The following is a 25,327-nucleotide window of genomic DNA, read 5'->3' as shown; positions in this document are numbered from 1 at the left end:
GTCAGGAGGTTGAGATCAGCATGGCCAAAGTGGTGAAATCATGTCTCTATTAAAAAAAAAAAAAAAAAAAAAGCCAGGCGTGATGGCACATGCCTGTAGTCCCAGCTACTTGGGAGGCTGAGGCAGGAGAATTGCTTGCACCTGGGAGGCAGAAGTTGCAGTGAGTCAAGATTTCACCATTGCACTCCAGCCTGGGCAATAGAGCGAGACTCTGTCTTTAAACAAAACAAAAATACCGGGGGCGGGGGCGGACTGGTCTTATAAAGTGTCACTTGAGCAGAGAGTGGAATGAAATAAAGGATAACAAGACATGTAGAGAGTGCAGCAGGCATGGAGAAGGGAGCAAGGCCGGTGTCCCTGAGCAGCAGCAGGGAAGCCAGAGTGGCTGGACTTGTGTGGGTATGGGGAAGAGGGGAGAGAGGTCACTCGTCTCTGTGAGGCCCGGGACTTTGTTTTGTCCCCTGCTGTACCCCAGCACTTAGAGTGGGAGCTAGCACAGAGAAGGCACTCAATTGATGTTTGCTGAGCAGAGGAATGCCTGGAGTAGACCTCAGAGCAGGGTTTGGTGGCAGGGTGGGTCAGGAGTGAGTTCACTCAACAGCCTGGTGATAGGGGAGAACAAGAGGATAGAGGGTATCCACCTATGATGGGGACCAGGGTCCCTGCTGGGCAGCAGTGTGGGAGACACACGGATCCCGGCCACACCTCAGCCCTCCCTCCAGCCTGATTACCTGCCTCCCTCCCTTGCAGAGGTTCCGGTTCTGTGGTGATCTGGACCGTCGCGACTGGGTCCTGGCAGAGATCAGCAGCTGGCTAAGATGGTTGAGTGCACAGGGTCTACTCTGGGTGGAGGAGGGGCGCTGGGCTGGGGATTGTGGGTGTAGAGGATGGTGAGGTTTCTGGGGTTAGGGCCTCAGTGCTCTCAGCCTGTGCTACCATGCTTTGTGACCTTGATCAGCGGCTGGCCTGCTCTGAGCCAGTCCCCAGGAAGGAGGCGTGAGGTTTGCCAGCCTGGCTGATTTAAGGACTTCCCTTCCAGTCCTCTGTGAAGTTGTGGCTGCTCTGCAGCCAGGTACTAAAGAGCTGCTGGGACGGGGGATTGATGTGACTACAACACCCAGCACCCCATTGTCCCATGACCTTATGACCCCCAGTGCCCTGAAACTCTGCACTAGGCCCAGGGAGATGGGTAACCCAGTCTGTCAACCTCTCTGGGCACCTCCCATACTTCTTTCCAGCCTGTCTGTGCCTTATCGCAGGACACAGGCTGTGGATGAGGGGCTGGTGAACAGGGGCATGGCACCCTCTTAAGGTCACCTTTCCCCATGGTATGAAAACATCCTGAAGCTCAAGGCTGATGCCAAGTTTGGTGAGTACCCCGCTGAGTCCACAGGCCCCAGGCAACTTTGGGACCTCGACCTGGTGCCTGGTACAGAGGGGCCCCACCACCCCTCCCAGCAGCATCCTTAACCTGCCTTCCCTAGTGGAGAAGCATGAGGGAAAGAAAGACATTGACAGTCCCACCTTCCTGTTCTCTGCCAGCTCCTGGTGTAGCAGTAGCAGTGCCTGTGGCTTCAGGGGGCCTGGGGCTTTGAGCTGAATAGGGCAACAGGGAGGTGGCTGGGCCCACAGTGACACCCCGTGTCCCACCCATGGGTCCTTTAGAGTACGGCAATGTGAAGGCCACAGTGGCAGTGCTGAGTTTCATCCTCTCCAGTGCGGCCAAACACAGTGTCGATGGTGGATGGTTGTCCAGTGAACTGCAGCAGCTGGGGCTGCCCAAAAGTATGGGTTGTGGGTGGGCAGCTGGGCAGCCTGTGGGCCAAGGGCTGCTAGAGAGGGGGCCAGGCCCTGTGACCCTGTGGTGTTCCCTTCCCTGTCTGGGCCAGGAACCCAAGCCCAGCTCCCACCTGCTACCTCCAGAGCTACTCCATTCTACCCCCAGAGCACGTGGCCAGCCTGTGCCACTCTTATGAGGAGAAGCAGAGCCCCTTGCAGAAGCACTTGGGGTCTGCAACCTACGCAGTAAGTATGAGGCCAGCCAGTGTCCACACTAATTCTAGAAGGTGCACACAGCATGCGGAGTACATGGAGAGTCCAGGGAGACGACTTAACCACGGTCACATGCCGAGCAGCCGCAGAGCTAGGACCTGGCCCTGTGTCTCCTGACTCCACGGGCTGTGTGATGTGTACATACAGGATCAGACCTTGCCCTTTCCTCCTAGCTGACCCTTTCGTAGTCCCCCATGCCCCATGTGTGAGCACCCAGCTCACTCTCGTTTCTCCCTCTCCAGAGTGTGGTCCCTGGCAGCACTAGTGGGAGAAGGGACAGCAGAGACTGTAGAACCCTCAGCTGCATCTAAGTCCTCTGTGTGGTCTAGCGGTGTGTGCTTGGGGAGGCTTTTGACCAACATTTTCCCCTCTGTAAATGAGACTGATACCTGTGACATGGAGGGCGGGAGGCTGGTGTGAGTGCCAAGCACTTGGAGCAGGGCCCTGAGTGAGCATGGATGTGGGAGCAGGGGTGTTCCTCAACTTTATACATCTTGGGGGTGGGAGTAGGGCTCCCTGCATGGGTTGACAAGGCATTGCTTTTCCCCACCCCACCTCTTTCCCAGCCCTGCAAGTCCAGTCCTTGGGGGTCTAGGAGGGAAGAAGCGCCTGGCTGTGTGACCTTGGGCTGGTGCCTGGCCCTCTCTGGCTCTGAGTTTCTGGGAAAGTCAGTACCCAAGGAACGCCCTCCAGTTTAGCACCTTGACAAGAAGGGTGGGGACACTGGGATCAGGCCCACCCCTTTGGTCCCAAACCCCTTGGCCCCAGCTGGAGGATGACGATGTTTTATTGTCCTAAAAGTTAAAATGTAATGCTGCTAGTAATAGTACTAGTTTTCTAATGATAGTGATTTTACCCAAACTGTTGTTTGGTTTGTTTATATCCTCTAAAAAGGATGAAGAGTTCTTTATTTCAGCCAAGAGCTTGAATTGGCTTTTCACTAAACTATCAGTTTTGGTGGCACACCGAAGTGAATTTCTCTCCTTTGACAAGTCCTTGCAGGGAGTGGTGCTATAATCCCAAATTAAAAAATAATCTCTCCATATATTCAAATCCTACTAGCCTATTTTATCTTAAGTGGACCAAGACACTTAACCTCTGTAACCTCATCTGTAAAATGTAAATCATACCTAACTTGAATAAAATATTGATGTGAGGATTAAATGAAACGTATCTAAAGTCTCTAGCATTGTGCTTGGCACTAAGTATTTCAAATCTGTGTTCTCCTGTTCAGCATTCCCTTTTACTTTCATTGTTCTTTTTTTTTTTTTTTTGAGACGGAGTCTCTGTCTTCCAGGCTGGAGTGTAGTGGTGCGATCTTGGCTAACTGCAACCTCGGCATCCCGGGTTCAAGGAATTCTCCTGTCTCAGCCTCCCGAGTAGCTGGGACTACAGGCATACGCCACCATACCTGGCTAATTTTTGTATTTTTAGGTGAGATGAGGTTTCACCATATTGGTCAGGCTGGTCTCAAACTCCTGACTTTAGGTGATCCACCCGCCTTGGCCTCCCAAAGTGCTGGGATTACAGATGTGAGCCACTGTGCTTGGCCTCCCCACCCCCCTCCCTTTTTTTTTTTTTTTTTTTGAGACTGAGTCTTGCTCTGTTGCACAGGTTGGCATGCAGTGGCCTGATCTCAGCTCACTGCAACCTCCGCTTCCCAGGGTCAGGTGATTCTCATGCCTCAGCATCCCAAGTGGCTGGGACCACAGGCGTGGATCCCCACTCCCGGCTAATGTTTGTATTTTTAGTAGACACAAGATTTCATCATGTTGGTCAGCCTTCAGGTGATCACCTGCCTCAGCCTCCCAAAGTGCTGGGATTACAGGCATGAGCTACCACGCCTGGCCCACATTGTTCTTTTTAAAAGAACTTCACTACAGGTGCTCCAATGCAGGCTAGATTACTTTTATAGTTGAATACTTTATGTTTTAAGTTTCATACAAGAAAATTTACACTAGAGCATACAGTTCTCTGAGTTTTGATAAATGCCTCAAGTTGTATAAGCACCACGATAGTTAACTTACAGAACAGTTTTCCCTCACCATCACCCCTCAGATTTCTTTCTACCCCATTGTTTAGTCAGACCCTCCCCCACCCTTAATATTTGGCAGCTCTGGATTTGTACCCTATCCTTATTTCTATTTATTTTCACTCATTCATTTAAGACAGGGTCTTCCTCTTTCGCCCAGGCTGAAATGCAGTGATGCGATCATAGGTCACTACAGCCTTGCGCTCCTGGGCTCAAGGGATCCTATTCACCTCAGTCTCTAGAGTAGCTGGGACTATAGGCATGTGCGTCATCATGCCTGGATCATTTAAAAAAAAAATTTTAGTAGAGGTCTTGCTTTGTTGCCCAGGCTAGTCTGAAACTCTTCAGCTCAAGCAGTCCTCCTGCGTTGGCCTCCCAAAGTGTTGGGATTACAGGTGTGACACCAATCCCCCATCCCAGCCCCACCTTTTTTTTTTTTAAGAGAGATGGGGCCTCACTATGTTGTCCAGGCTGGAGCGCAGTGACTATTCACAGATGAGATCCTAGCACACTACATCTTTGAACTCCTTAGCTCAAGTGATCCTCCTGCCTCAGCCTCCTGAGTAGATGGGACTACAGGCATCTCCCACCTCTTCTGGCCTGAGCCCTGTAATTTTGCCTTTTCCACTGTGTCATTTAAATGGAATCGTAAATCCATTTTTAAAATGGGCTTTTATTTTCTTATTGTTAGGTTTTTACATTTTTAAGAAATTATTCTAGGTACAGATTTTTCATCAGAAATGTAATTTACAGATATCTTCTAGTCTGTGGTATATCTTGTATTCTCTTAACAGTATCTTTTACTTTTGATGGATTTCAGTGTATCCGTTTTCTCTTAGGGATTGTGCTTTTGATGTATGTATGAACTATTTGTGTAACTCAAGGTCACAAACATTTTCTCTGATTTTTTTTTTCTTTTTTTCTTTTTTTTTTTGAGACGAGTCTCGCTCAGTCGCCCAGGCTGGAGTGCAGTGGCGCGATCTCGGCTCACTGCAAGCTCCGTCTCCCGGGTTCACGCCATTCTCCTGCCTCAGCCTCCGGAGTAGCTGGGACTACAGGCGCCCGCCACCACGCCCGGCTAATTTTTTGCATTTTTTAGTAGAGACTGGGTTTCACCGTGTTAGCCACGTTGGTCTCGATCTCTTGACCTCGTGATCCACCCGCCTCGGCCTCCCAAAGTGCTGGGATTACAGGCATGAGCCACCGCGCCCGGCCATTTTCTCTGTTTTATAGTCTGATTTACATTTGGGTCTGATCCATTATTAATTTTGTATTAAATGTGAGCTGAAGTACATTTTAAAAGTATGTACATCTTAATTATTCCAGTACTACCCAGCACTTTGGGAGGCCAAGGGGGACAGATCACGAGGTCAGGAGATCGAGACCATCCTGGCTAACATGGTGAAACCCCATCTCTACTAGAAAAAATACAAAAAATTAGCCGGACGTGATGGCGGGCGCCTGTGGTCCCAGCTACTCCAGAGGCTGAGGCAGGAGAATGGCATGAACCCGGGAGGCGGAGCTTACAGTGAGCCGAAATTGCGTCCCTACACTCCAGCCTGGGCGACAGAGTGAGACTCCGTCTCAAAAAAAAAAAAGAAAAAGAAAAGAAAAGAAAAAAAAAAAAATAGCCGGGCGTGGTAGTTCCAGCTACTAGGGAAGCTGAGGCAGCAGAATGATGTGAACCCGGGAGGCAGAGCTTGCAGTGAACCGAGATCGCGCCACTGCACTCCAACCTGGCTGACAGAGTGAGACTCCGACTCAGAAAAAAAAAAAAAAAAAAAGACCTTTTCTCTGTTGAATTGTTTTATCACTTTTGTAAAAGATCAATTTTGCTCTATTTTATATGGGTCTATTTCTGGTCTCCATTCCATTCTTTTGATCTGTGTATCTTTTTGCAAATACTGTAACCTCATAGTTATGTTTTGAAATCAGGTGTTGTGTTTTACAATTTTTCAAAATTTTCAAATTTGGCCATCCTAGTTTCCTTGGTATTCCATATAAAATTTAGAATCACTTTGATATTTATCAAAAAATATTTGGAGTTTGATTGGCATTGAGTAGAATCTATAGGTCAGTTTGGGAAGAATTAACATTTTAACTATGTTGTTTTCCAATTGGATGGCATCTCTCTCCATTATTTAGGTCTTATTAAAATTTCTTTCATCAGTATTTTGCGGTTTTCAGTGTACACGTTCTTCACATACTAAATTTATACCTACATATTTGAGGTTTTGGTGCTATTGTAAGTGGCACTTTGAATTTTTTTGATCTTCAGTTATTCATTGCTAGTATGTAAAAATATAGCTGATCTTTTCTTTCTTTCTTTTTTTTTTTTTTTGAGATGGAGTTTCGCTCCTGTTGCCCAGGCTGGAGTGCAGTGGCGCCACCTCGGCTCACTGTAACCTCCGCCTCCCGGGTTCAAGTGGTTCTCCTGCCTCAGCCTCCCGAGTAGCTGGGATTACAGGCGTCCACCACCATGCCCAGCTAATTATTTGTATTTTTAGAAGAAATGCAGTTTCATCATGTTGGCCAGGCTGGTCTTGAACTCCTGAGCTCAGGTGATCCACACACCTTGTCCTCTCAAAGTGCTAGGATTACAGGCATGAACCACCGTGCCCGGCCCAGCTAATCTTTTTAAATTGGCCCTGGACTTTGCTAAACTCATTTCTTCTAGGAATTTTTTGTACATTAATGGGATTTTCTGCATAGCCACATACATAATCATCTGACTAGAAACAGCTTTTTTCCTTTCCAATTTCTTTTATTTCTTCTTCTTGCCATATTGTATTTGTAAGACTCCAGTACAGAGTTGACTAAGAGTGACTCGGCACCTGGCCTAGAAGTGCCTCTTCTATTCCTAGTTTGCTGAGAGATTTTTATGGTAGTGGATGTTGAATTTTGTCAAATGCTTTATATCCTGTCCTATGACTTTTCTTCTTTAGGCTTTTAGTGTGGTAATTAAACTGAAGATTGAATGTTTAAAATTATCCCTGCAATCCTGGGATGAACCCCACTTGGTTGCAGTGTAATTATCCTTTTTATGTATTGCTGGATTGCATTTCCCAATATTTTGCTGAGGATTTTTACATCTTTTTTCATACAGTAATTTTCTTGAAATGTCTCTTTTGGATTTTGATGTCAGTGTGATCTTATAGGAATTGGGAAGTGGTCCCTCTTCTGGTTTTTGAAAGAGTTGTGTAGAATTTGTTTTTTCTTCCTTGAATGATTAGTGGAATTTACCAGTGATACCATTTTTGGTCCATTCGTTTTCTTTGTTAAAGAGAGTTAATTACATATTCAGTTTGCTTAATCAGTAATAGGAGTATTTGTGTTACCTGTTTCTTGTTTAGTGAGGTTTAGTAGTTTGTGTCTTTGAGAAGTTGGCCTGTTTTATTGATGAATTTAATGGGCAAAGAGTTTGTAGTATTTGCTTATCGTCCTAGGTAGAGTTTTCTTAGTTTCATTGATCTTTAGTACTAGCTTTTGGTTTTGTTTCTCGTTGTGGGTTTTTTTTTTTTTTTCATTGACTTCTCTTTATTCCCTTTCTTCTGCTTGATTTGTGTTTTTCTTTTTCTTCCTGAAGTGTTTGAGATCTTTCTGATTTTCTTATATAAGCATTTAATGTGATAAATTTTCTTGTAAATACTGCTATGTCCCACAACTTTGATATGTTGTATTTTCATTTTTGTCTAGTTCGACATATTTTCTAATTTTCTTTGAGATTTCCTCTTTCAAGCCTGGATTTAACAAAAGATGGTTTAATTTGGAAGTAGGCTGTCTACATAGTATTCAGTGGATTACTGAGAGAGGAGTGTTGAAATCTCTTAAGTATAATTGTGGAATCATCTATTTGATTTCTATCAGTTTTTTCTTTATTTTGAAGGTATTACTGCTAATTTTCCTTGTTCTGGAGTTTGCTTTGCCTGATAGAAATATAGCCACTGTAGCCTTCATGTGATTAGTGTTTGCATGATACATCTTTTCCCGTCTTTTTACTTTTAATCTGTATATATCAATCCTTACATTGAAAACTGAGCTGTTATGGACAGCATATAGTTTTGCCCTTTTTTGAAAAAAAATCTGAGTGGTTGCCCTGGCTTCGAAATGGTTTGTTTTGAACATTTACACTTGATGTAATTATTTACATGGTTAGATTTAGGCCTTTTAAAATTACTTTTCTCTTTGTTCCTCCTTTTTCTGCCTTTTGGATTATTTGAAATTTTTAAAATATTCTACTTACACCCATATCATTTCCCTTCCACCCAAATAATTTCTTACAGCTTTTCTTTTAGAGCAGGTTTCAATCTCTCTCTCTCACTCTCTCTGTCTCTCTCGTCTCTGTGTCTGTCTGTCTGTCTGTCTCTAAGACAGAGTCTTGCCTTGTTGCTCAGGCTGGAGTGCAGTGATGTGATCACAGCTCATTGCAGCCTCAACCTCCCAGGTTCAAATGATCCTCCCGCCTCAGCCTCCTCAGCTAGTGGGACTACAGGCGTATGCCACCACACCTAGCTAATCTTTTGTAGTTTTTGTAGAGACGGGATCTTACCATGTTGCTCAGGCTGGTCTCAAACTCCTGAGCTCAAGTGATCCTCCTGCCTCAGTGTCCCAAAGCACTGAAATTAGAGGTGTGAGCCACTGCACCTAATCTGTTTTTTGCTTTTTTGTCTGATAATGTCTTTGTCTTCATTTGTGAACTATACTTTTAGTGAATATGGAATTCTAGCTTGATACCTTTTGATATCCTATAGGCCCTGAGAGATTGTACATTTTTTAAAAATATTTCTTCTCTCTTTTGTTAAGATTGGATAATTTCTGTTGCCATGTCTTCAAGTTCACTGACTCTTCTGTCATCTTCTTTCTGATAGTGAGCCAGTCCAGTGTGTGAGTTCTAAAATTTCCATTTTTAAAAAAAATAGTCAACTCTTTCTTTTTTGAGAATTTCAGACCGGGCTCTATGGCTTATGCCTATAATCCCAGCACTTTGGGAGGCCAAGGTGGAAGGATCATTTGAGTCTAGGAGTTCGAGACCAGCTTGGGCAACATAGCAAAACCCTGTCTCTACTAAAATACAAAATACTAGCTGGGCATGGTGGCGCTTGCCTGTAGTTCACCTACTCAGGAGGCTGAGTTGGTAGAATCACCTGAACCAAGAGGTTGAGGCTGCAGTGAGCTGAGATTGCACCAGTGCACTCCAGCCTGGACAACAAAGCAAGACCTTGTCTCAGAAAAAAAAAAGGAGAATTTTGTCGAGGCACAATGGCTCATGCTTGTAATTCCAGCACTTTGGGAGGCCAAGGTGGGTGGATCATTTGAGGTCAGGAGTTTGAGACTAGTAGAGGGGGTTTCACCCTCTACTAAAAAGAAAAACAAATTAGCTGGGCGTGGTGGTATGCACCTGTAATCCCAGCCACTTGGGAGGCTGAGGCAGGAGAATTGCTTGAACCGGGGAGGCGGAGGGTGCAGTGAACCTAGATCGCACCACTGCATTCCAGCCTGAATGACAGAACAAGACTCCATCAAAAAAACAACAGGAAAGATAATTTCATATTTGTTTTAAGGTGTTTATTTTTTACCTAATGGATCATGGTTTTAATAACTGCTGGTCTGTAATCCCAGCACTTTGGGAGGCCGAGGCGGGCAGATCACCTGAGGTCAGGAGTTCGAGACCAGCCTGACCAACATGGAGAAACCCTATCTCTACTAAAAATACAAAACATTTAGCCGGGAATGGTGGCACATGCCTGTAATTCCAGCTACTTGGGAGGCTGAGGCAGGAGAACTGCTTGAACCCGAGAGGCGGAGGTTGTGGGAGCCAAGATTGTGCCATTGCACTCCAGCCTGGTCAACAAGAGCAATAAAAAATAAAGATAAAATAACTGCTTTAAAAGTCTCTGATAATTATGATATGTGGGTCATCTAAATAGAAGTCAGCATCTCTTGATTACCTTCTGCTTTAAGAATTGGTCAGTTTTTTGTTTTTGTATTTGCTGTGTTTGGTAGTTTAGATTCTATCCCAGACATTTTGAATATTGTGAGATTCTGAGTCCTGTTGAAATGCTGTAGAGAAATTTGAAGATTTGTTTGTTTTAGTAGACAAATCAACGTAGTTAGTTTATACCTGCAAATTCTTTCTTTTCTTATATAGGCAGTGGTTCCATTATCTGTTCAGTTTTCAAAGTCTTTGCCATGTTGTTTGCATTTGCCCCTCCCATTCCCACTTTGGTTGATCTAGCATTTGAGCAGTGATTTATATCCTAGTTCTATTGTGAAAGCCTACCTTACACTTCTTTGGATCTGTTCTGCGTATATATAGATAGCTTGCAGCTGGGTCCACAGACTTAGGGATCTACTTTTCTGTCTCTTATCATCAGTGATTTCACCCATATTCTTCAGCTCCTAGGGGCCTTCTTTATTCCCCTAGCCGGAAGCATGGAATTACAGTTTGAGTCTCCTACGTGTCATGCCTCACATGGCAGTGAGCACATTTAGGGATCCTTTGCCCTAACCGTATTAAATAAAAGTATGGTGGTGGAAACTAGGAATCTGTTTTAATAAAACTTACCATATTTACTTTTGATAAACCAATAACAGGTTTGGGAACTTGTGGATAGAACCAATATTTGGCACTAGCAACATCAAGTTATACTGCCTCCCCTCTCTTTTTTCCCTTTTTGCAAGTTGAGGCTCTTAACAATTCCTGAAATATTTTACCCCAAACACCCTATCCAGTGGTAGAAAATATAGTGTACTGGATGCCACAAAGTTGTAGTCATGCAATTTTAGTTAATGACAGGAGACTTAAGTCTCTCGATTGATGGATTATTGCTCTTAGTTTACATATAGCTAAATCTTAATTAGTGACTTTATTTCAGTTGTAGGCAAATCCTCTTGTTAAAACTTACTGAACTCAGTTCTTTAAAAAAAAAAGTTTTAGATCACATTTCTAAGAAAGCTGGAGATGACAGTGTCTCTGTATTCTCTACAAATATATGTATAACTTAGGATCAGTTAAAATATTTCTTTTCACATCTTAACTTATAGATGGGTGGCGTCTATCTGCAGTGCTCTGTTAAAGACAGATTTTTAGGGGAGTTGAGTCCAAAGAAGTAAGGAGTACCTAGATAGATTAGCAAAATGTACTAAGATGAGTAAGTGAGTATCCGTATCTTTGGCTTTTGGAGGGGAGTATGCATGTGAGTAAATTTTTCTGTAACAAATGGTACTGTTGAAAACAATTGACATACATTTCTTTCATGGCACTATTTTTATACGACTTTACTTTAAATCTGTAGCTAACTATGGCCCGCCTGTGGTGAAGTCAAGTGTTTTTAGTCCACAGAGATCTTTCTTGGAAGGTTATTTGATGTAGTAAAATTATATATGAGACACAAATAAGCAGATCCATGTTTGGGTTCCATTTCTGCTATTGTAACTAGCTCTCATATCTTTGAGTCAGGCCTTGCTAATTTCTTAGGCCCCATTGCATTTTGAGTTAAAATTTGTACACAAATAGTAAGCTCACTAGTTTTATGGTAAATGGAGATATCTGTGACAGCATTGAATGACAAGGCAGTAAACTTTGGTTTTGTTTTATTTCATAGTGGTAACTTTTCCTTCTTGAAATAGCAGCCTAAAAGTTTACCTTGTAAACTATTATGTGGTACAGTATTTTTAAATTTTGCTTAAATATCTGTGAAGAATCCTTCTTTTTTTTTTTTTTTTTTTTTTGAGACAGAGTCTCGCTCTGTAGCCCAGGCTGGAGTGCAGTGGCTGGATCTCAGCTCACCGCAAGCTCCGCCTCCCGGGTTTACGCCATTCTCCTGCCTCAGCCTCCCGAGCAGCTGGGACTACAGGCGCCCGCCACCTCGCCCGGTTAGTTTTTTGTATTTTTTAGTAGAGACGGGGTTTCACCGTGTTAGCCAGGATGGTCTCGATCTCCTGACCTCGTGATCCGCCCGTCTCAGCCTCCCAAAGTGCTGGGATTACAGGCTTGAGCCACCGCGCCCGGCCCATAACTTAAAAGTGATTTGAACGCATTTGAACTATTTAGTGCATAAGGTATTAAATGATTTTTTTTTTTAAGAGACTGGGTCTAACTATGTTGCCCGGGCTGGACTCGAACTCTGGGGCCTGAGATCCTCCTGCCTCAGCCTCCCAAGTGGCTAGGACTATAGGCGCATGCGATCGTGTCTGAGTGTTGGAAATTTTCTTTTAAAAATTGTCTTGATTACATTTAGTGTGCTGATGTGGTGGTGTGTTGAAATTATTTTTTTTGTGATTAAGACAGCGCCTAACTTACTTTCTGTGTAATTTCTTTTTGGCTTATTTTGAATCCTAAAGAAACGTGACATAGTAGTGTGGCAGACTATGTTTAAATAGTCTTGATCTTATCATTAAAATATATTTTCTTAGAGGAATAAAGAAATACCCTAGGGATGGAAATTTGGGTAGAGTATTATGGAAATTTAACTTCAACCTAGGAGTTCACTAAATGTCAATGAAGTGTTATTACCTTAAAATGACTTTTTTTTCCCCTCCTTCTTTAGAATCCAGCAACTATCACAAGAATACTCCTTAGCCACTTCAATTGGGATCAAGAGAAGCTAATGGAAAGGTAAGGAACTATATCGTCGCCTTTGTGCTTAGAAATAACACAGAAAGCCTGTAGAGCCGAATTTATAAGAATCAAGTAAGGGAATTGATTAATGTATGCAACTAGTGACTGCTTTAATTTCTTGTATTCCCCTTTTGTAAAGTTTGCAGTAAATTTAATGTTAGGGAATCCAGGCTTAATATTTCTTTTTATTTGGGAGTATGTGTGTTTGGGGGTGGTGCTTCAGTATCTTCTACATATATCCTCTTGAATACCAAGAACTAAAAGCAGGTAGAGAAAAAAAGCACCTGATAACATTCTTGGAGTATATGAATAAGATCCTCCTTTAATTACTTAAAAAGATTTCTTGCTCAGCCGGGCGTGGTAGCTCACGCCTGTAATCCCAGCACTTTGGGAGTCTGAGGCGGGCAGATAATGAGGTCAAGAGATTGAGACCACCCTGGCCAACATGCTGAAACCCGTCTCTACTACAAATACAAAAATTAGCTGGGTGTGATGGTGTGTGCCTGTAGTTCCAGCTACTCAGGAGGCTGAGGCAGGAGGATCACTTGAACCTGGGAGGCAGAGGTTGTAGTGAGCAGAGATCGTGCTACTATACTCCAGCCTGGCAGCAGAGCGAGACTCCATCTCAAAGAAACCAAAAACAAAAACAAAAAAACTATGTCAGGCACATTAGTAACATTTATTCAGTAGAAGCAAAATTGAAAAGTTGCTTAGGCTTTTCTGGCCACCAGATCAGGTGCTTGGACTAGTTCTCTGGTTTTGGGGCAGGATTCTGTTCCATTGGGTTTTAAAAAATACTTTCTTTCTGAAAATCTTTATAGTTCTAAAAGAGAAGAAATTAGTGGGACTGGAGAATGACTGTATTAATGTCATTCTTAACCTTGTTCTGCTCTTTAGATTGGAAATTTGGGACACTTGTTAATGGTGGTAGGTTGACAACTTATATTTATTTCATTATCAATTCTAAATTTAATAAAATATTGAAACTAGTTGTTGGGAACTGAGAATCCATATATTATATAAATAAATGGAAAGTATTTCTCATTTGATTTTAAAATTCAGAGAATACTTCATAAAACATATTTAAAAATACCCCATTTCATACACCTTGCATCTATTAAATTACATTGTAAATAATAAAATCTATTGTTACTATTCAATTAATATTTAATAATTTAATAGTAACAATAATAACTATCAATTTTTGAGCCCTCTATCAAGCATTTTATTTTATCCTCCTGATAGCTTTATGAGGCTAGAAACTATTATCCCCATTTAATGTGGAAACTAAGGTTGGAAGCTTCAATTTTTTATCTAAGTTTTGTACACAAGGTGTTAGCACTCAAACACAGGTTTGTTGGACTTCAAAACTTATGTCTTAAACACATGCTGTAGGCCGGGCGTGGTGGCTCACGCTTGTAATCCAAGCACTTTGGGAGGCCGAGGCGGGTGGATCACAAGTTCAAGAGATTGAGACCATCCTGGCAACATGGTGAAACCCTGTGTCTACTAAAAATACAAACATTACCTGGGCATGGTGGTGCGTTCCTGTAGTCCCAGCTACTTGGGAGGCTGAGGCAGGAGAATTGCCTGAACCCGGGAGGCAGAGGTTACAGTGAGCCAAAATCGCACCACTGCATTCCAGCCTGGCAACAGAGCGAGACTCCATCTCAAAACAAAACAAACACATACTGTATAAAGCTTTCCCACGGTTCATGAAGGATAATGTGTTCAACTAGTTTGATGTTTCTTTTTATGCATTCTGACCATATTTTTGTTTGTTTGTTTTCTTTTGGATTTTTTTGAGATGGAATTTTGCTCTTGTTGCCTAGGCTGAAGTGCAATGCCGTGACCTCGGCTCACCACGACCTCTACCTCCTGGGTTTAAGTGATTCTCCTGCCTCAGCCTCCCAAGTGGCTGGGATTACAGGCGCCCTCCACCACGCCTGGCTAATTTTTGTATTTTTATTAGAAATGGAGTTTCTCCATGTTGGTAAGGCTGGTCTCGAACTCCCAACCTCAGGTGATCTGCCCCCCTTAGCCTCCCAAAGTGCTGGGATTACAGGTGTGAGCCACTGCGCCCAGCCCTGACCATATTTTTTGACGTCAGTGGTGTTTCTTAATTTTGGTAACATTTACTTTCAGGTTTTTTTTATTTTATGACACCTCTATTAGGAGAAAGAGTTTTTATCGTTTACTTCTGAAACGCTAATGAATTAACACTGATTTACCCAAGTTTCTCTCATGTTAATGTATCTCCAAGACATTCTGAATTTTGTCTTATAACATTGCTGAAAATATTTTTCCATTCAATATTGTACTGAATATTTATGTACTATTGTACTTAATGTACTAAATTTTGTACTTAATATGGGAAGTGTAGCTTCTGCTCAGTTTTTCTGGGAACCTTAAACTGCTCTAAAAAAAAAAATAGGTGGTAAGTGTGAATTTAAAATTAAAAGGAGGTTTCTGGGAAACTTCTGAGTATGTGAATGTTTCAGTTTCTCCTTGTAGTTTCTGTAGATAAGCTATTGGTACCTAAAAGATTTAATTCAGTCTTTAAACAGTGTCTTTAAAATCAATATGCAATATCTTTTTGTCTCATTTAATGATTTTCACATCATATTTTGTGCTGCTATTAGCACTGCTATACTTTTTTTTCCTTTTTTTAATACATTTGACAGATGTATCTTTTCCATTTTTTAAATATTCAACCTTTCTGGGTTATTTGGTTTTAGGAGTATCTTTTGTAAGTACTATGTAGGTGATGTTTAAAAGAATCTGAATGAAAAAACTATTATCTTTTAATATCCAAGATTAACATATTCATGTTTTATAATTAATGTTTAGATTAAATTACTGTCATTTTAAGTTGTGCTTTATATTTATTATGTTTTCTGCTCGCTTATTCTGTTGTCTTCATCAGATTTTCCTTTTTCTCGAATAATTTCAAAGTTATATATGTATTCTATTTCAGTTTTTCTAGTCACTTTTACAATTTGTATGTGCATACTGAAAACTATATAAAAGTTTATAATAATTTATACTTGAAGTTTTAATCCATCCTCTGTATAAGACAAAAAGTGTAGCATAAATTTTTTCTTTGTCCTTTCCTTTTCCTTATCACTTTGATAAGTTGATGTTTGATTTTCTTTTCTTTTCTTTTCTTTTCTTTTCTTTTCTTTTCTTTTCTTTTTGAGACAGGGTCTCACTTTGTCACCCAGGCTGGAGTGCAGCGGTGACATCACGGCTCACTACAGCCTTGACCTCCTGGGTTCAAGCAATCTTTCCATTTCAGCAACCCCAGTAGCTGGGACCACAGACACGCACCACCATACCTAGCTAGTTTTTGTATTTTTTGTAGAGATAAGGTTTCACCATGTTTCCCAGGCTGGTCTCAAACTCCTGGACCCAAGCAATCCTTTCACCTTGACCTCCCAAAATGCTGGACTTACAGACATGAGCCACTGTGCCCAGTCGATATTTGAATTTTTTATTCGATTGTAAGCGTTTTTACTATCTATGTATATAATACCCCTCCTCCCCTTTTCTGGCTAACTCGCTTTTTGCATACCACTATTGTTTTTGTAAATACTCTGTTTTTCCTCTAGAATATATCCTGTAATATAAATTGTTTCATATGTGACAAACTTTGAGTCCTATAAGAGAAACTCTTAATATACTGAAACTTACTGTAATATTTCTGGATGTGAGTTTTAAAAACATAAACAGTTGGGCCCTTTAAGTCGGACAATTCATATTTTTGGTTTTGGAAATTCTTAGCTGTTACTTGTTCAGCATATCTTTTCTCCATTCTCTTGATGCTTTCTGGAGTTCCTGGATCCGTGTTGAAACTTCTGGATCTCTTTCCATGTCTTCTAACTTTTTTTTTCCCCAAGATGGAGTCTTGCCTCTGTCAGCCAGGCTGGAGTGTGTGCAAGTGGTGCCATCTCGGCTCACTGCAACCTCTGCCTTGTGAGTTCAAGGGATCCTCCTGCCTTAGCCTCCTGAGTAGTTGGGATTATAGGCAGCCGCTACCACGCCTGGTTAATGTTTGTATGTTTAGTAGTGAGGGGGTTTTACCATGTTGGCCAGGCTGGTCTCAAACTCCTGACCTCAGGTCATCTGCCCCTCTCCACCTCCCAAAGTGCTGGGGTTATAGGCGTGTGTCACTGCACCCAGCATGTCTTCTAACTTTCTAAAAAATAACTTCTGTATTCATCTCCCCACCCCCAACCCTTGGCCAAGTGCCAGTGACTGTATTCATCTTTGTTTTTGACTTTGTTCTGTGAAAATTCCTCAGTTTATCTTGCTTTTCTTCCTGCATCCATTCTGCTTTATAGCCGTATTGAATTGTTTATTCAACAGTGTCCATCTTATTCCTTTTAATAACTTTATTCTTGTTTTGTGGGTATAATTTTTGCTTTATCTCTCTGTTTATTCTTACATTAAAATAATTAGAATTAAATAATGAGAATACAAATACGAGATGTGGCTGAAATTTACAGTCTTAAGGGTTTTTATTAGAAAAATAATGAGGTAAAAAACTGGGCTGTGCACCATGGCTCACATCTGTAATCCCAGCACATTGTGAGAACAGGGCAGGTGGCTCACATGAGGCCAGGAGTTTGAGACCAGCCTGGCCTAAGTGGTGAAACCCCATCTTTACTAAAAACACAAAAGATAGGCAGGCATGGTGATGGACACCTGTTATTCCAGCTATGCGGGAGGTAGAAGCTGAGGCATCAGAATGGCTTGAACTCGGGAAGTGGAGGTTGCAGTGAGCTGAGATTGTGCCATTTCATTCCAGCCTGGGCAACAGAGTGAGACTCTGTCTTAAAAAAAAAAAGAAAAATAGAAACAAGAGAATGAGGTAAAAAAAAAAAAAAAAAAAAAAAAGGACCAAGTCTTTGAAACAGGAAGTTAGAAAAATAAACCCAAAGAAAGTAGAAAAGGTATTTAAGATAAAATTATATATTAATGAACTAGAGAGCAACAACAACAAAAAAAGATAAAGATCTTTGACATGAATTTTCTGGAAGATAAGCGACAGACTGGGAGAAAATATTTGCAAAAGACACATGGAACAAAGGACTATTGTCCGAAATATACAAAGAACTCTTAAAGTCAACAGTAAGGAAACAGTCTGATTAAAAAGTGGGCCAAAGAGCTTAACAGGCAACTCACCAAAGAAGTTATACAGATTGCAAATAAATAAATGAAAAGATGCTCCATGTCCTAGGGGAAATGCAAATTAAAACAACATTGAGATAGCAGTACATACCTATTAGAATGGCCAGAATCAAAATACTGACTACCAAATGTGGACTAGGATGTGGAGCCGTAGGAACTCTCATTCGTTTCTCGTGGGAATGCAAAATGGTACAGCCACAAAATGGAAGACAGTGTGGCAGATTCTTACAAGACAAGATGTACTCTTACTATGTAACTCAGCAATCAACACTTCTTTATAGTTACCCTAATGAGTTGAAGACTGTCCACACAAAAACCTGCACATGGATGTTCATAGCAGCTTTATTCGTAATTGCCAAAACTTGGAAGCAGCCAAGTTGTCTTTCAGTAGATGAAAGGATTTGTAAACGGTGGTACATCCAGAAGTGTGGTATTATTCCGTGCTAACGAAATGAGCTATCAAACCATGAAAAACCATGGAGGGACTTTAAATGCGTATTATTAAATGAAATAAGCCAATCTGCAATGACTGTATACTGTATGATTCCACCTATGTGACACTCTGGAAAAGGCAAAACTATGAAGACAATGAAAAGATCAGTGGTGTGTGGCAATTCCTCAAGGATCTAGAACTAGAAATACCATTTGACCCAGCCATCCCATTACTGGGGATATACCCAAAGGATCGTAAGTCATACTGCTATAAAGACACATGCACACGTATGTTTATTGCAGCACTATTGACAATAGCAAAGACTTGGAATCAACCCAGATGTCCATCAGTGACAGACTGGATTAAGAAAATGTGGCACATATACACCATGGAATACTGTGCAGCCATAAAAAAGGATGAGTTCGTGTCCTTTGTAGGGACACGGATGCAGCTGGAAGCCATCTTTCTCGGCAAACTATCACAAGAACAGAAAACCAAATACCGCATGTTCTCACTCATAGGTGGGAATTGAACAGTGAGATCCCTTGGACATAGGAAGGGGAACATCACACACCGGGGCCTATTATAGGGAGGTGGTAGCAGGGAGGGATAGCATTAGGAGATATACCTAATGTAAATGACGAGTTAATTGGTGCAGCACACCAACATGCCACATGTATACATATGTAACAAACCTGCATGTTGTGCACATGTACCCTAGAACTTAAAGTATTAAAAAAAAAAAAAAAAAAGATCAGTGATTGCCAGGGGTTGCCAGGGGTTAGTGAAGAGGGAGGGATGAATAGTCAACAGCACAGTTTTTTTTTTTTGGGGGGGGGTGGGGGGTGGCTAAACTGTTTTGTATGATACTGTAATAGTAGATACATATCATTATGCAATTGTCCTGACCCATAGAATGTACAACATCAAATATGAACCCTCATGTAAACTACAGACTTTGGGTGACAATGGTGTGTCAATGTAGGTTCATCGAATATATCACTCTGTGTGGGGTGTTGATAGGGAGGCTATGTGTGTGTGTTGGGGCAGGGTTTTATGGAAGCTGTAGCTTCTGTGCATGTTTGCTGTGAACCTTAAACTGCTCTAAAAAAAATAAAGTTGTTCTTTTTTTCTTTTAAAGGGGAAATAAACCATTGGCAAATGTGTTGGGGGAGGGGGAGAAGACACAATATTGAGAATAATAAGGCATAATTAGAGGTAGGAAAAATACTGTGTACTACTTTTACATACTTTTTTTTTTTTTTTTTTTTTTTTTTTTTTTTTTGAGATGGAGTCTTGCTCTGTCACCCAGGCTGGAGTGCAATGGTGCAATCTCCGCTCATTGCAACCTCTGCCTCCCAGTTCAAGTGATTCTCTCACCTTAGCCTCCCGAGTAGCTTGGATTACAGGTGTGCACCACCATGCCTAGCTAATTTTTGTATTTTTTTTGGTAGAGATGGGGTTTTGCCATGTTGGCCAGGCTGGTCTGGAACTCTGACCTCAAGTGATCCACCCACCTTGGCCTTCCAAAGTGCTGTGTGAGCCACTGCACCGGCCCATGCTGGCCCACTTTTACATACATTTGAAAGCTTAGAAATGGAAATTACCTAAGTTGTCCCTCAAAAAGAAGTAGAAAAATAGACTTCTGTCCCAACACTCAGCTTTTCTCCCAACAAAAAGAACTTGAAATACCTGAGAATAAAGTCACTGGAATATGTGCAGGATTTACGTAGTGAAAAAAAGTTATAAAACTGTTGAGAGGACTGAATAGGAATTGGAATTTAAGTAAACTGAAAGATACTTTGTTCTTGGCTAGGAAGACAATGTTATAGAGTCAGTTCTTTCAGTTTACTTGATACAATTGTAGTAAAAGTTCCACAGGATTAAACAAAATTAACAATGATTATACTTAACTTGAAGAAAACAAATATGGAAGAATAGCAGAGAAAATTCTGTACGAGAAGAATGATAAAGGGATCTTTGTCAAATATTGAGAATTTATCAACTACAAGAGCAGACAAATTAGTGGAATAGAATGGAGAGTCCAGGAATAAACTCGTCTAATTAGGAACTTTTGGTATATGGTAAACAGGTCAGTGCGGAGAGTTAGATTAGTCAGTTACTCTTTAAGAAGAAACTAAGTGCTTGTAACATGCCTGTAGACTTCAGGGCTCCAGGAATAATAAAGTAGTCCTTGTAATCCCAGCACTTTGGAAGGCTGAGACGGGCGGATCACAAGGTCAGGAGATCGAGACCATCCTGGCTAACACGGTGAAACCCCGTCTCTACTAAAAAATACAAAAAACTAGCCGGGCGAGGTGGCGGGCGCCTGTGGTCCCAGCTACTCCGGAGGCTGAGGCAGGAGAATGGCGTAAACCCGGGAGGTGGAGCTTGCAGTGAGCTGAGATCCGGCCACTGCACTCCAGCCTGGGCGACAGAGCCAGACTCAGTCTCAAAAAAAAAATAAATAAAAAAAATAAAAATAAAATAAAGTAGTCCTCCTGGGGTTTACCTTCTAGCAGAGCAAACATAAAGAGTGATTACACTTAGGAATGTTGTTAAGTGCTGCAAAGGACTAGGAGTAACAATGGGATGTAATTGAAGGGAAACATCTAATGGGGCTGGAAGTGAGGAGGTGTCAGAGATCACTTATTTGAGGAAGTCAGGTGTAAGCTGGAACTAAAGGTGGGAAAAAGTGTTTCCAATAGATGAGACAACCCTTCAATAAATGGATTGAAATGAAATGGAATCCCGTACTCCTTATTACGCAAAAATAAATCAACAGTTTTAATAGAAACAGTTTAAAGGTGAGATCTAAATCATTAATGAATTTCCATTAAAAAATCTTTGGGTATAGAAGTCTTTTAAAGTGTGGTATAAACTGCAGAAATCACAGTGGGGTAGCATGATAAATGTGCCTACATAAATTTTTTTTTTTTGAGATGGAGTCTTGCTCTGTCGCCCAGGCTGGAGTGCAGGGGCCGGATCTCAGCTCACTGCAAGCTCCGCCTCCTGGGTTCACGCCATTCTCCTGCCTCAGCCTCCAGAGGAGCTGGGACTACAGGCGCCCGCCACCACGCCCGGCTAATTTTTTGTATTTTTAGTAGAGACGGGGTTTCACCATGTTCGCCAGGATGGTCTCGATCTCCTGACCTCGTCATCCGCCCGCCTCGGCCTCCCAAAGTGCTGGGATTACAGGCATGAGCCACCGCGCCCGGCCTAAAAATTTTAAAGTGATAATTAAACACCATTAAAGAAGGTTGAAAGACAAGAAAGAAACGGGAGAACGAAAGCAACCCATGAAACAAAGATTTACTCTTCCTCTTTACACACTGAACTTCATAAGGAATAAGATCACCACAGAAAAATGTGTTCACCTTCACTAATAAAGAAATACAAGTTAACTCTAGATATTTTCCCTATCTGATGGGCTAAGATTTTAATCAAGGATTGTTTTTATGTGGCACATTTAAATGTCCTTCAGAATAACATTGGTTAGATATATTATAGTAAATAACTATAGTGGAATATTGTGCAAAAATGAAAAATGTAGACATTTAATGACAAAGATGTCTGTTAGATATTGTCTAGTGAAGAAAGCAGGTTGGAAATGTGGACTAGGGTGTTATTTATATGAAATTAGAGACACATGTCCGTGTGGCTGTATACTCATAGACTACTGTCTAGAATGTTAACCAGAGTATAAGAGTCATTAGTTCCATGTTGTCAAATTTTGGATGACAGAAGTTTGTCTTCTGAGCGTGAATTTTTTTTTTTTTTTTTGAGACGGAGTCTCGTTCTGTCGCCCAGGCTGGAGTGCAGTGCCCGGATCTCAGCTCACTGCAAGCTCCGCCTCCCGGGTTTACGCCATTCTCCTGCCTCAGCCTCCCGAGTAGCTGGGACTACAGGCGCCCACCACCACGCCCGGCTAGTTTTTTGTATTTTTTTTTTTTTTTTTTAGTAGAGACGGGGTTCACCGTGTTAGCCAGGATGATCCCGATCTCCTGACCTCGTCATCCGCCCGTCTCGGCCTCCCAAAGTGCTGGGATTACAGGCTTGAGCCACCGCGCCCCGCCGAGCGTGAATATTTTTATAAAACAAGGTATTTAGCTGGTTTATGAATTGATAATTAGTGTTAGTCTGGTATGCTTTCAGTTTTTCAGGTAAAAGTTGGTATTTTATATTATCTTTTTTTTAAAAAATTGAGACAGTCTCGCTCTGTCGCCCAGGCTAGAGTGCAGTGCAGTGGCACCATCTTGGCTCACTGCAACCTCGCCTCCGGGGTTCACGCAGTTCTCATGCCTTGGCCTCCCGGGTAGCTGGGATTACAGGCACCCGCCACTGTGCCGGGCTAATTTTTTTGTATTTTTAGTAGAGATGGGGTTTCACCATGTTGGCCAGGCTGGTCTTGAACTGCTGACCTCAAGTGATCCACCGGCCTCCGCATCCCAAAGTGCTGGGATTGCAGGTGTGAGCCACCGCGCCTGGGTACCAGAACAAAAATTAGCGGGGCATGGTGGCAGGCCTGCAATTCCAGCTACTCGGGCGGCTGAAGCAGGAGAATCGCTTGAACCTCCGTGGCAAAGTTTGCAGTGAGCCGAGATAGCACCACTGCACTCCAGTCTGGGCGACAGAGTGGGACTCTGTCTCGAAATTGTAGGAAAGCATTTGATTTTCTGCTGTAGATATATTCTGATTATCTGAATCATCAGAGACATTAATTTTCTATTTGTATGAGTTCCTGACAACTTTTAACTTTCTGATAATCCTCCTTTTTGTAATGTGTTGGCATTTCAATTGAAAATATGATTTCATTGAAATATGCTGTAGTCAAAGTATCTATAAAAAAGATATTTATTAGTCTTAGGAGAAGTGATATGGTTTGTTTCATTTGAATGATTTTTCTGGAGGTACAGTAAGGTATAGTAACCTTTGACATGAAGCCTAAATAAGACCTTAATTAAAAATATTGGAAATTCTTTTGGAGTATTGAATTACTTTTAAAATTGAAAATCTTTGTATATAAAGAGCATTATAGTTACTGTAACCTGGGCTTTACAACCTAAAAAGTAATTGACCAGATTACGCATTCTTTTTGCTGGTTATATTGGTTTTGCAAATTGGAAAGTTTTTTTAAATTTTTTTGAATCTATTGCTTTTCCCTTTTGAATAGTAAGCTATTTCAGGAGGCCAGGGAACATGTCTTATCTGAATTCATTGGAAACATTGTGCTAAGTATTTACCACTATCTTCCCCGCCCACTCCCGCTTAAGTTCTGCTCTACTATCTTCTGTCCAGAGGTTTGCTATTTAGTTAAAACTCTAGGTAGTACTTGGCATATACTCTTGATGTATTAGATATGGAACACCTCTGTATTTAGATACATATTTTATGAAAAGCTAATATGTAATTTATTTTATATAAAATGTTTGAAGTTACACTTTTTTCTATTTCTTCTCCTTTCTCAGTAAATTAAAAATATTTCAAAAGAACGTTTAGAAAGCAAGTCTATTATGTAAAATGAGACACATGTAATAATTGTATTTTTAAGATGATTTGTGTGGTAAGATAAATTGTTTACTAAAGCTAATATGTTTAAATTGCTTTAACTAAAATTATTAAGAACACGAGTTCATTTGTATAAAATATACCCTACCCATGTAAAATATTACTCTTTGTAGAGTAATATTTAATCCTGAAATTTTAGTTGCAGTACTGTTAAAATACTAATAGCTTAACTTCCCAAGATTCAATTATTTAAAAACAAAATTTAGAAAAAAAATAGCAAAAACTCAGTCGACTAGTTTACATATATATACACACCCCCACACACACATATATACACACACATATACTCGTATATATGAGAGTAGACTGAATTTTTGCTACTTTTTTTGCTGCTTGCAATATATATATGCACATGTATACACACACCTTTATTTGCTATAATTTGTACCATATAGCTTTTATTTCCTCAGAGTAAAAAGGTTATTATCTTGTTTTATTTTAATTCAGCTTCTTGCTTTTCCCTATAGAAAATCAGGTTTTTGGAGAGCTCTAACAGTGTGCAGTTGCTGGGCTCTTATCCTTTCTGTTTAAATAATGCAGGTACTTTGATGGAAACCTGGAGAAGCTCTTTGCTGAGTGTCATGTAATTAATCCAAGTAAAAAGTCTCGAACACGCCAGATGAATACAAGGTCATCAGCACAGGATATGCCTTGTCAGATCTGCTGCTTGAACTACCCTAACTCGGTGAGTATCTGGTAGTTTAAGGCTAGTGCTGACTTTGTATTTCAGAGGGTAAATCAACTTCCATTATTTAGACAAAGGAAAATCTGTGGGACTTTGAGTGGTAGCCTCTAAGCCATAACCTATCAATGTATTCAGTGTGAGGAAAGGAAGGAAAAGAGTAAGAGCTTGGTTCCTCTTCCCTCCAACCCCTATTTGTTTTTTAAAGCAGCAACAACTTGTCCAAGTTGTCATTTATAGACCTAAATTTTTCTGGAGTTTATTTTATCACCACGGGGAGAACTGTGTAATAGATAGGCAGTGAGTAGAATTGTTTCTCATCCAAATTAAAATAAATTTAAACTGTGTTTTTTAAATATCCAGAAACACTCATAAATATTGTTAATACTATTTGCTAGGGAACTCTCAGAATTCTTCGAAAGATAAAATTTTCACTTAATCAAATCCATTCAAATGGAGATTGTTAAATATGGTATGTGGGGACAGAGTTGGAATAGAACCAGCGATAAGGAAGACAACCAAATAACTGATGTTAATCCCTTAAGTACAAATATCCTTCCTAAACATTTATTGAACTGAAGCTGGGCTCAGTGGCTCATGCCTATAATCCCAGCACTTGGGGAGGCCAAGGCAGGCAGATCACTTGAGGCCAGGAGTTTGAGACTGTCCTGGCCAATATGATGAAAACCTGTCTCAACTAAAAATACAAAAAAATTACCCTGCCGTGATGGTGCGTGTCTATAATCC

At 41.2% G+C, this 25,327-nt stretch overlaps 2 protein-coding genes across 2 annotated transcripts in view; both read left to right on the top strand.

Moving 5' to 3' along the window:
* Positions 1-25,327, top strand: part of LOC100430763 (E3 ubiquitin-protein ligase ARIH1-like) — a 53,814-nt gene that overhangs the window by 1,239 nt on the left and 27,248 nt on the right. The window contains 3 exon segments of the mRNA XM_077939838.1: positions 11,823-11,959; positions 12,634-12,701; positions 24,439-24,583. Of these exon segments, the coding sequence (XP_077795964.1) occupies positions 11,823-11,959; positions 12,634-12,701; positions 24,439-24,583 (350 nt within the window).
* Positions 331-2,302, top strand: LOC144329694 (COMM domain-containing protein 4-like). The gene is made up of 5 exons (XM_077938659.1): positions 331-399; positions 631-805; positions 1,313-1,369; positions 1,666-1,785; positions 1,946-2,302. The coding sequence occupies exons 1-5, from the start codon at positions 331-333 to the stop codon at positions 2,167-2,169; spliced, it is 645 nt and encodes a 214-aa protein (XP_077794785.1). The 3' UTR covers positions 2,170-2,302.

The sequence above is a fragment of the Macaca mulatta genome, chromosome 7, assembly GCF_049350105.2.
Source record: "Macaca mulatta isolate MMU2019108-1 chromosome 7, T2T-MMU8v2.0, whole genome shotgun sequence".
Lineage (NCBI taxonomy): Eukaryota > Metazoa > Chordata > Mammalia > Primates > Cercopithecidae > Macaca > Macaca mulatta.
This window is presented reverse-complemented; position numbering and strand designations above follow the sequence as displayed.